Source organism: Quercus suber, unplaced genomic scaffold (genome assembly GCF_002906115.3).
Source record: "Quercus suber isolate HL8 unplaced genomic scaffold, Cork oak 2.0 scaffold_219, whole genome shotgun sequence".
NCBI classification, from domain to species: domain Eukaryota; kingdom Viridiplantae; phylum Streptophyta; class Magnoliopsida; order Fagales; family Fagaceae; genus Quercus; species Quercus suber.
The window spans coordinates 190,552-202,502 of NW_027069677.1; the positions used below are offsets into that span (position 1 = coordinate 190,552).

Genomic DNA, 11,951 nt, shown 5'->3' on the forward strand with positions numbered 1-11,951 from the left:
GAGTATAATAACAGAAAATCTTAGGGGAGATTATAATAATTGTCCCAAATAAAAAACCATAAGTCCATAAGAGTATTCCCATTGGCTTCTTTAAAAATCAATGCATTTTGCACTACCAAAACACACTTTTATTTATTTTACATTAATACTTTAAAAACACACCTCATATTCCATCCTTTTTTAACAATCTATCACACTAAAATAGTATATTTTCTCTTTCGTCCGCATACTTTATTATTATTATTTTCTTCTTCTGAGAGGAGAGAAAGAAGGTGAGAGAGAGAAGCTATCATCTGATTTTTTTTTTTTTTTTTTTGCTAGGTGAGAAGCTATCATCTGATTAAGAGAGATGAGAAATGGAAAGTTTATAAAATATAATCAAATGAATGTTCCTACAATATTCTTTATCTTTGCTACAGTAATAGATATAGGCTAATGTAATGGGTTTTAAGTGATTTGCTAGTTACAAGATTTTGCATTAGCCAATGGGAATGCTCTAACTCATCTTTCAGTTGAAAACTCTCACTGACCCATGAAGTTGTTCGACACACCTCGTGCTGAGAAGTCGTATTCTTTTTCCCATGCTCAAATGAATGTTCCTACAATATTCTTTATCTTTGCTACAGTAATAGATATAGGGCTAATGTAATGGGTTTTAAGTGATTTGCTAGTTACAAGATTTTGCATTAGCCAATGGGAATGCTCTAACTCATCTTTCAATTGAAAACTCTCACTGACCCATGAAGTTGTTCGACACACCTCGTGCTGAGAAGTCGTATTCTTTTTCCCATGCTCCAACTCGTCTTCCAATTGAAAACTCTCATTGACCTAGGAAAACGTCGGACACACTTCTGTTGAGAAGCCCCGTGCTTTTGTGAAAATAGGGTATAAGATAAGGGTCATCAAATAGCCCATGGCCCACAGCCCGACCCAAAAACTCAACGACCCACTGGGCTAATGGGCGGCCTGGCCCATTGTTATTAAGGCCCATGGGTAGCCCACTAGCCCAGTGGGTCAGGCCATGGGCTAGTTTTTATGCCCATGGGTACCCGGTGGGCTAGCCCAGTAGCCCAACCCGTTGCCCAGCCCATTGGCCTAACCCATTAGCCCAGCCTAATAACTCATAATTCATAACAAAAATATATAGGAAGTGTATGAAGGATTGATCTTAAGATATTATAGAGGAATTTCTTAAGAGAACTCCCTCAACTACTAAGATATCCAAAGTAATTGTGCTAAACTTAGTTTACTAAATATATATTTTTCTAGTAGTCTATCAAATTTGAATTAACCATTTGATATTTTTTTATTAAAAAAAAAATTTAAAGCCTTAATAAATAAAAAATTAAATAGGTTTTCATCAACAAAACAAAAAATTAAATAGATTTGACTGTAAAAAAATTTGTAATTAAGTATTAAATTCTTTAATTCTTTCATTTAAAAAAATAGATTGATTATTTCCTTATAAAAAATTGATTCTTTCTTTATAAAAATAATAAAATAATATGCTAACACAAGTCCATGAGTGACCCATTAGGCCCAACCCGATAGACCAACTCGCTAGAGACAAAATGGGCATTGCCCATGGGCAGGGTCATGGGCTAAGGTTTCCTCTTTCGGCCCAGCCCGACCCGGCCTATTAACTAGTTAATAGCCCATTATACCCAGCCCACTGTGCCCATGGGCCAAGTAAAAATGGGCCGGGCTGGCCCGACCCGGCCCATTGATGACCCTTATAAGGGTATTAACGAGCATGTGATTGGGCGTAGCTAGCAGTCCCAATTCCTTAATATGGTACATTGATATATACTCTAAAATTTAATGTATATTTTGACGTTATTCTTGTTAATAAATGGGCGCGCGTGTACGTGTTTCTCAAAAAAAAAAAGATGGGCGTGTACGTGTTACGCGCTATTTTAATGATTATAAAAGCTCCCACATTACTCCAACCGCGTCCTGAACACTACACATTTCCATCTTAGTTTGCATTTATCACCTCTTGCTCTTTTCTTCTGAACCATTTTACAGATCTGAAGCAATTCTTCTAAACCTAAGAGTTGCTTGGTTCTTCGAGTAATGTCTAAATTTTGCAAATTAAGTAGCGTCTAAGAGTTTCATTTCTAGGCCACTGAACCCACAAAAACGAAGAGAGATTTGGTTAGTTTGCGTTTGTGTTAAACAATGGAGTGTGAGAAGAAACAAAACCAATACAAGAAACCAAATTCTATCATACTTAAGCACGTGAAGTTTGGTTATCACTACTTAATCTCTAATGCCATGTATCTCTTCCTTGTGCCACTCAGTACCATAGCTTTGACTCATCTTTCTATGGATGATTTGGTCCATTTCTCCAACCACACTATGCTCAATCTTGTAGTTGTGACTTTATGCATCGTGATTATAGTTATCCTAGCAACCCTTTACTTGATGAGTCGTCCAAGAAAAGTTTATTTAGTAAATTTTTCTTGTTACAAGCCCGACCAAACTCTAATGTGCAGCAAAGAAACTTTCATGAAAGCGACTAAGCTTACTGGGAGTTTCACGGATGAAAGTTTGGCGTTTCAAAAGAAGATTTTGGAGAGGTCAGGGTATGGTCAAAAAACATATATAGCCAAAACATTGTTGGAGGTCCCAATCAACATGAGCTTCGATGAAGCAAGGAAGGAGGCGGGGATGGTGATGTTTGGAGTGATCGATGAGTTATTGGCGAAAACCGGAGTGAAGACTAAGGATATAGGGATTCTTGTTGTGAATTGCAGTTTGTTCAATCCAACACCATCATTGTCATCCATGGTTGTTAACAGGTACAAGCTTAGAGGGAACATTTTGAGCTATAATCTTGGTGGAATGGGCTGCAGTGCTGGACTAATTTCTATAGATCTTGCCAAACGCTTGCTACAGGTATATACAATTATACATACCATATACACTGCACAATTTTTAGGCTAATGTAATGGGTTTTAAGTGATTTGCTAGTTACAAGATTTTGCATTAGCCAATGGGAATGCTCTAACTCATCTTTCAATTGAAAACTCTCACTGACCCATGAAGTTGTTCGACACACCTCGTGCTGAGAAGTCGTATTCTTTTTCCCATGCTCCAACTCGTCTTCCAATTGAAAACTCTCATTGACCTAGGAATACGTCGGACACACTTCTGTTGAGAAGCCCCGTGCTTTTGTGAAAATAGGGTATAAGGGTATTAATGAGCATGTGATTGGGTGTAGCTAGCAGTCCCAATTCCTTAATATGGTACATTGATATATACTCTAAAATTTAATGTATATTTTGACGTTATTCTTGTTAATAGATGGGCGCGCGTGTACGTGTTACGCGCTATTTTAATGATTATAAAAGCTCCCACATTACTCCAACCGCGTCCTGAACACTACACATTTCCATCTTAGTTTGCATTTATCACCTCTTGCTCTTTTCTTCTAAACCATTTTTACAGATCTGAAGCAATTCTTCTAAACCTAAGAGTTGCTTGGTTCTTCGAGTAATTTCTAAATTTTGCAAATTAAGTAGCGTCTAAGAGTTTCATTTCTAGGCCACTGAACCCACAAAAACGAAGAGAGATTTGGTTAGTTTGCGTTTGTGTTAAACAATGGAGTGTGAGAAGAAACAAAACCAATACAAGAAACCAAATTCTATTATACTTAAGTACGTGAAGTTTGGTTATCACTACTTAATCTCTAATGCCATGTATCTCTTCCTTGTGCCACTCAGTACCATAGCTTTGACTCATCTTTCTATGGATGATTTGGTCCATTTCTCCAACCACACTATGCTCAATCTTGTAGTTGTGACTTTATGCATCGTGATTATAGTTATCCTAGCAACCCTTTACTTGATGAGTCGTCCAAGAAAAGTTTATTTAGTAAATTTTTCTTGTTACAAGCCCGACCAAACTCTAATGTGCAGCAAAGAAACTTTCATGAAAGCGACTAAGCTTACTGGGAGTTTCACGGATGAAAGTTTGGCGTTTCAAAAGAAGATTTTGGAGAGGTCAGGGTATGGTCAAAAAACATATATAGCCAAAACATTGTTGGAGGTCCCAATCAACATGAGCTTCGATGAAGCAAGGAAGGAGGCGGGGATGGTGATGTTTGGAGTGATCGATGAGTTATTGGCGAAAACCGGAGTGAAGACTAAGGATATAGGGATTCTTGTTGTGAATTGCAGTTTGTTCAATCCAACACCATCATTGTCATCCATGGTTGTTAACAGGTACAAGCTTAGAGGGAACATTTTGAGCTATAATCTTGGTGGAATGGGCTGCAGTGCTGGACTAATTTCTATAGATCTTGCCAAACGCTTGCTACAGGTATATACAATTATACATACCATATACACTGCACAATTTTTTTTTTTTTTTCTCAAATATATACATATACCGTTGCCCAGCCCATTGGCCTAACCCATTAGCCCAGCCTAATAACTCATAATTCATAACAAAAATATATAGGAAGTGTATGAAGGATTGATCTTAAGATATTATAGAGGAATTTCTTAAGAGAACTCCCTCAACTACTAAGATATCCAAAGTAATTGTGCTAAACTTAGTTTACTAAATATATATTTTTCTAGTAGTCTATCAAATTTGAATTAACCATTTGATATTTTTTTATTAAAAAAAAAATTTAAAGCCTTAATAAATAAAAAATTAAATAGGTTTTCATCAACAAAACAAAAAATTAAATAGATTTGACTGTAAAAAAATTTGTAATTAAGTATTAAATTCTTTAATTCTTTCATTTAAAAAAATAGATTGATTATTTCCTTATAAAAAATTGATTCTTTCTTTATAAAAATAATAAAATAATATGCTAACACAAGTCCATGAGTGACCCATTAGGCCCAACCCGATAGACCAACTCGCTAGAGACAAAATGGGCATTGCCCATGGGCAGGGTCATGGGCTAAGGTTTCCTCTTTCGGCCCAGCCCGACCCGGCCTATTAACTAGTTAATAGCCCATTATACCCAGCCCACTGTGCCCATGGGCCAAGTAAAAATGGGCCGGGCTGGCCCGACCCGGCCCATTGATGACCCTTATAAGGGTATTAACGAGCATGTGATTGGGCGTAGCTAGCAGTCCCAATTCCTTAATATGGTACATTGATATATACTCTAAAATTTAATGTATATTTTGACGTTATTCTTGTTAATAAATGGGCGCGCGTGTACGTGTTTCTCAAAAAAAAAAGATGGGCGTGTACGTGTTACGCGCTATTTTAATGATTATAAAAGCTCCCACATTACTCCAACCGCGTCCTGAACACTACACATTTCCATCTTAGTTTGCATTTATCACCTCTTGCTCTTTTCTTCTGAACCATTTTACAGATCTGAAGCAATTCTTCTAAACCTAAGAGTTGCTTGGTTCTTCGAGTAATGTCTAAATTTTGCAAATTAAGTAGCGTCTAAGAGTTTCATTTCTAGGCCACTGAACCCACAAAAACGAAGAGAGATTTGGTTAGTTTGCGTTTGTGTTAAACAATGGAGTGTGAGAAGAAACAAAACCAATACAAGAAACCAAATTCTATTATACTTAAGTACGTGAAGTTTGGTTATCACTACTTAATCTCTAATGCCATGTATCTCTTCCTTGTGCCACTCAGTACCATAGCTTTGACTCATCTTTCTATGGATGATTTGGTCCATTTCTCCAACCACACTATGCTCAATCTTGTAGTTGTGACTTTATGCATCGTGATTATAGTTATCCTAGCAACCCTTTACTTGATGAGTCGTCCAAGAAAAGTTTATTTAGTAAATTTTTCTTGTTACAAGCCCGACCAAACTCTAATGTGCAGCAAAGAAACTTTCATGAAAGCGACTAAGCTTACTGGGAGTTTCACGGATGAAAGTTTGGCGTTTCAAAAGAAGATTTTGGAGAGGTCAGGGTATGGTCAAAAAACATATATAGCCAAAACATTGTTGGAGGTCCCAATCAACATGAGCTTCGATGAAGCAAGGAAGGAGGCGGGGATGGTGATGTTTGGAGTGATCGATGAGTTATTGGCGAAAACCGGAGTGAAGACTAAGGATATAGGGATTCTTGTTGTGAATTGCAGTTTGTTCAATCCAACACCATCATTGTCATCCATGGTTGTTAACAGGTACAAGCTTAGAGGGAACATTTTGAGCTATAATCTTGGTGGAATGGGCTGCAGTGCTGGACTAATTTCTATAGATCTTGCCAAACGCTTGCTACAGGTATATACAATTATACATACCATATACACTGCACAATTTTTTTTTTTTTTTCTCAAATATATACATATTATTTGCACGTGTTTTATGCAAAAAAAATTTATTTTTTTTCTTATTCATATCCTTAATATCACATTCAGTTTTATTCACATCTATGATTTTAATTTAAAAACAATAACACGGTCAAAAATATATATAAAAATGCATACAAGGGGTCTATAAATAATAATTTCTTCTTTATTTAAGTCTATATTATAAACAAAAATTATGATCATTATGTACTTTTGTATATTATTATTATTTTTTTTTTATGGGTACTTTTGCATATTATTCTTCACACATATATAGTATTATTTAGACAGAAAAACTGAAGTATGCAATTATTATACATTTATACAGCACTTAACTTACGCTGAGATCTGAGAACTTACGACAACTAGGCTTTTTACCGTGCAAGTTTACTTATCACAGGTCTAGGGGTACAGCCAATGCCCAGTGGTAAGCAAGTCACATGTTTTTATTGAGGATACATTAATATTAACTCTGTAGACAATGTTATAAACATTTTTCTTATTTGTTTTAATGATACTTAATCCCATTCGGTTATTATTTTTAATCAATTTTTATTTATTTTCCTTATATAATACAACCAGTGTGGTTAATAAACACTAATTTTAAATGAGAATTAATTTAATTTGATATTTTGACTCAGTTTGTAATGGCATGTAAAACATCTTAACAAATATTATGATATATATGAAAACCATATTACTCTATTTCATGATTTATATAAAAATTTTAAAATCTAGTATGACATCAATTAAAATTTTAATAATGTAACACTATGTAATGTCAATTTCAGAAATAAAATATCTACCTCGGATGGTGGAGTGCCATTAATAAAATTAGAGGGGAGTTCCTCTCTTCCATTATTACTCATTTATTACCCATTGAATTAATTACACAAACAAATACTTTTGTATGTGTCTCAACTATCATTCTCCAAGCTAAAATGCCCAAAAAATGAGAGAGCATGGAGACCATGTTGGTCAATAATAGAGAAAGACCGAATCTAATATTTATTATTTCATTTTCATACACACATATATGAAATACTAACACCTTAATAAGTGTGGAAACGTTGTGAAATATATTAAAGCTTTATTTAACCCTTTTCTTTACAACAGGGACAATCCAATACCTACGCCTTAGTGGTGAGCTTGGAAATCTTGACTTGCCAGTATTACCGAGGCAACAACTACTCAATGCTCATCACAAATTGTCTTTTCCGCATGGGTGGAGCTGCAATTCTCTTATCAAACCGACCCTCTGATCGTCGTTGTTCAAAGTATCAACTCACTCACACTTTACGGACTCACAAGGGTGCAGATGATAAGAGTCATAATTGTGTCTACCAAAAAGAAGATGAAGACAAAAAAGTTGGTCTTTTACTCTCTAGAGACCTATTGGTTGTGGCTGGTGAAGCCCTTAAAACCAACATCACAACATTAGGGCCAATGGTCTTGCCTGTGTCTGAACAACTTCTATTTGTCATGAATTTTATCAGAAGAAAGATATTTCAAATGAAGATAAAACCATATGTCCCAGACTTTAAGTTGGCATTCGAGCATTTTTGCTTACATGCTGGAGGAAGGGGTGTATTAGATGAGCTAGAGAAGAACCTTGGGCTCACTAAATGGCACATGGAACCCTCAAGGATGACTCTATATAGGTTTGGGAACACTTCTAGTAGTTCTTTGTGGTATGAATTGGCTTATTCTGAAGCCAAGGGAAGGATTAAGAAAGGCAATAGGGTATGGCAGATTGGGTTCGGATCAGGATTCAAGTGTAATAGTGCTGTGTGGCAGGCATTACGAACCATTGATCCAGCTAAAGAGAAGAGTAATATTTGGATGAATGAGATTCATGAGTACCCCGTTGACGTGCCTCAAGTGGCAACCATTGTTACTTAAACTTCTTCTCCTAGGAAGAATTGCTATAATTTGCATGTATCTCTGTTGCGTTCTTTTTCCTTTTCATAATTTGTCTGGATACGTTTGTGTCTCTTATATCTATAAATCATAAAGAATAATGTATACGACTATACGTATTTGGGCTCTATGTGCTACAAATAAAATTTTCATACAGTTGTTCCTGATTGGATGCGCTAATTTCACGTATACATCAACTAATTAATATGGTTTTTGAAGAGAAAAGGTATATATTAGAGAAATAATTAATAACAAGGGAGGAAGAGAGATAGCAGGTGATCTGGTGGGCTGTTGGGGCCAAAGGTAAAACGCTTAAAAATTTTAATTCTAATAAGAATGCTCATTAAAAAATATAAAAATATTTTAAAATAAAATAAGTTAAACGCTATTGGTGCTAGGGGGAGCCATGGCCCCCCTTTAGTCCAAAGGTAGCTACGTCCATCCTCTCTATTATCTTAGACTCCGCTTGAGAGTTCATAAAGGAAGGTAATGGAATAGAATGTATTTAAGTAATTGGAAAGAATGGAATGAAATGAAATTAAGTAACCTTGATTGAGTGTTTTAAAATAAAGGAATGGAAATGAATGGAATTTAAGTAGATCTTATTTGGGAGCAACATGAAGGGACTGGAATTGAATCATTTTATGACAATATTACTATTAGACCCTTATTTTAAAATAAAGAGTTGAATATATAAGGGTATTTTGGAAGTTTTAGTTAAAAAAATCATTAAATCTAATTACATTCTCTTTCATTCCTCACAATTTTGGAGGAATAAAAATTTGAGGTTTTAAAGGAATAAAGAGGAATGAGTGTTCCCTGCTACTCATTCTATTCTCTCCCACTTAAACTCCCAAACAAGGAAATAGTTTTTTTATTCTCTCCATTAAAACTCTCAAACAAGAGAATGGAAGAATATTCTAAAATGATGTTTTTCATTCATTTCCATTTCATTTCATTCCTTCCTCCCAAGCAAGACCTTAGGAGAGTAAAGGAAAGAATCAATTAATTCATGGCCCCACTTAGTCCAAAGGTAGCTATGTGCCTTAACTTGCAACTATTGTTACTCCAATCTTATGTATATATGTGTCTTATGTGTAAAACATAAATAAAAAGTATTTACTATCATTATAGGCTTATAGCACTATCATGTGCTACAAATATTATAATTAGGGTGAAATTTACACGTTACAGTTTTTTAGTTTCATAGATTAAACTTTTTAATTAAATTTAAATACATAATTACATTGAATTTAATTACTTTAAAAATATATAATATTGTTTGTGTTTTATTAGTTAATGCATGAATTTGATTAAGGAATTATTATCTCCTCTTAATTTATTAATTTTTTATATCCCTTTGTGTTTTTTCCAATTTGGGAGAAGCCCCACTGCCAATTCGTTGGTCTCTTTTCTGAATTAGCCATGGGGTTAATTTTCGAATTAACTGAACACCATATGAAAGAGATCTGTGAAATATTAGTAAGCAGAAAAGGCTTGGCATCACTTATTTTATTCTATTGTTAATTTACATGTTAACTTTGTTCTTACCTGTAGGGCGTAGGCTGTAGCCAAACGCAAGAAAATGTGAGAGATACACGTCTAAACCCCTACAAAGATTTAACTACTAATTTTAATAGATTAATTCGATTATCAATGGGGTAGTTAATTATAAACACACGCACACAAACTGTCTATATCTCTAGGATCGCTAAGAATCAATTAATTCATGGCCCCACTTAGTCCAAAGGTAGCTATGTGCCTTAACTTGCAACTATTGTTACTCCAATCTTATGTATATATGTGTCTTATGTGTAAAACATAAATAAAAAGTATTTACTATCATTATAGGCTTATAGCACTATCATGTGCTACAAATATTATAATTAGGGTGAAATTTACACGTTACAGTTTTTTAGTTTCATAGATTAAACTTTTTAATTAAATTTAAATACATAATTACATTGAATTTAATTACTTTAAAAATATATAATATTGTTTGTGTTTTATTAGTTAATGCATGAATTTGATTAAGGAATTATTATCTCCTCTTAATTTATTAATTTTTTATATCCCTTTGTGTTTTTTCCAATTTGGGAGAAGCCCCACTGCCAATTCGTTGGTCTCTTTTCTGAATTAGCCATGGGGTTAATTTTCGAATTAACTGAACACCATATGAAAGAGATCTGTGAAATATTAGTAAGCAGAAAAGGCTTGGCATCACTTATTTTATTCTATTGTTAATTTACATGTTAACTTTGTTCTTACCTGTAGGGCGTAGGCTGTAGCCAAACGCAAGAAAATGTGAGAGATACACGTCTAAACCCCTACAAAGATTTAACTACTAATTTTAATAGATTAATTCGATTATCAATGGGGTAGTTAATTATAAACACACGCACACAAACTGTCTATATCTCTAGGATCGCTGATGAGGCTGCCATGAGCAAAAAAAAAACTGTCTATACCGCTAGGACTGTTGGAAGCCGAAGCTAAGGCCATGGAGGAGGGCGTAAGTTTTTCTAATTTTTTGAAGGTGGTTCAAAAATAGTGGCTGATGCTGATGCTGATGCTGTGACAGGTTCAAATAGCCCATCAATTGTCATTGATAACCCCATTTCTTATATAAAAGCTACAGGGTTTTAAATCGGTGCAATATTTTCATAAAAAATATAAATAAAGTAATAGACACACACAAAGGCAAGCATATGTTCACAAAATGAAAACCCAAACAATAAAAACACTCTAAGTCAAACCCAACTGAACAAGTCCACTATAGAAGACTGTTATGGTACATACGAAATTTACACAACTTCCCATACGTGTAGTTAGACTAGGTATCAAAACTCTTTAAGTTACCGTTAAAACGCTAACAATGTACTGCAAACGCTTGCCTTGTGCGTTTTAAATTACTCATTGCCATAAAATGATATGCCGACCGCAAATTGATTTCTCCGCTATTTCAAAACTATTTGAGGATTTTATGTCACTTATGTTGCTTCAACAGTACATCCAATACAAATATGGTGATCCTAGTGTTTGTAACAATCGAACTCTCAAAGATGAATCAATGGGAGAGGTAGGAAGACAAAGCTCTTGAAGTGTTTTTATCTTATTTTATTTTATTTGTGGCCATATCCCTCTCTTGGTAATTAGGGCTGATTATTTTTTAAATAGGAGTAGGGTTTTAGGGTTAAGTGGCTACAAAAAACTCATGGAAAACCAAAATTTGTGGGTTTCCAAAATAGGTTTGCTTGACCGAACATCTCATGAATTACTAGTGAATGTTTCTATCCTAGCACCCAATTTTGGTTGACCAATCGATCTTTGCTTCTTGATCGACCAAAATAATCTACAAATATGCATATTGAACAGCAATCTTGAACTTCCTTTACTACATTCATATAGTTACGTACAATGAAACAATAGTCGAACAATTTATAAACAAATTTGTCATGGATTAGCCAACACTAAAAATCTATACAAAATAAATTCTAACCTCCCACACCAATTATTTATATTAAAACATCCAAATAAAATAATTGATAGTTATTGTCTCCTCTCTCCTCTCTTTTTATTCTCCTCTTATTCAGTTTTTTGTCCTCCCTTTTTGAAACATAACATTAGCATGCATGCCATAACCAAGACACGGATGAAAACCCTTGAAATGGAAAATTAAATAGTTCAAATAGTTTTTTTTTTATTACAAACCTTTCCCTGTTTTAATATTATTAATTTACTAA

At 34.5% G+C, this 11,951-nt stretch overlaps 2 protein-coding genes across 3 annotated transcripts; both read left to right on the forward strand.

The window, feature by feature from the left end:
* Window positions 1-1,972: 1,972 nt before the first annotated feature.
* On the forward strand, window positions 1,973-3,384 carry LOC136070222 (3-ketoacyl-CoA synthase 11-like). The gene is made up of 2 exons (XM_065779840.1): window positions 1,973-2,901; window positions 3,310-3,384. The coding sequence occupies exons 1-2, from the start codon at window positions 2,182-2,184 to the stop codon at window positions 3,382-3,384; spliced, it is 795 nt and encodes a 264-aa protein (XP_065635912.1). The 5' UTR covers window positions 1,973-2,181.
* A 4-nt stretch (window positions 3,385-3,388) lies between these two features.
* On the forward strand, window positions 3,389-8,373 carry LOC112000330 (3-ketoacyl-CoA synthase 11). 2 transcript variants are annotated; one of them, XM_065779850.1, is made up of 2 exons: window positions 3,389-4,326; window positions 7,405-8,373. In XM_065779850.1, the coding sequence occupies exons 1-2, from the start codon at window positions 3,607-3,609 to the stop codon at window positions 8,188-8,190; spliced, it is 1,506 nt and encodes a 501-aa protein (XP_065635922.1). In that variant the 5' UTR covers window positions 3,389-3,606; the 3' UTR covers window positions 8,191-8,373. The 2 variants fall into 2 exon arrangements, with proteins under 2 accessions (XP_065635922.1, XP_023888207.2); XM_024032439.2 differs by lacking the exon at window positions 3,389-4,326 and adding an exon at window positions 5,292-6,220.
* Window positions 8,374-11,951: the final 3,578 nt, after the last annotated feature.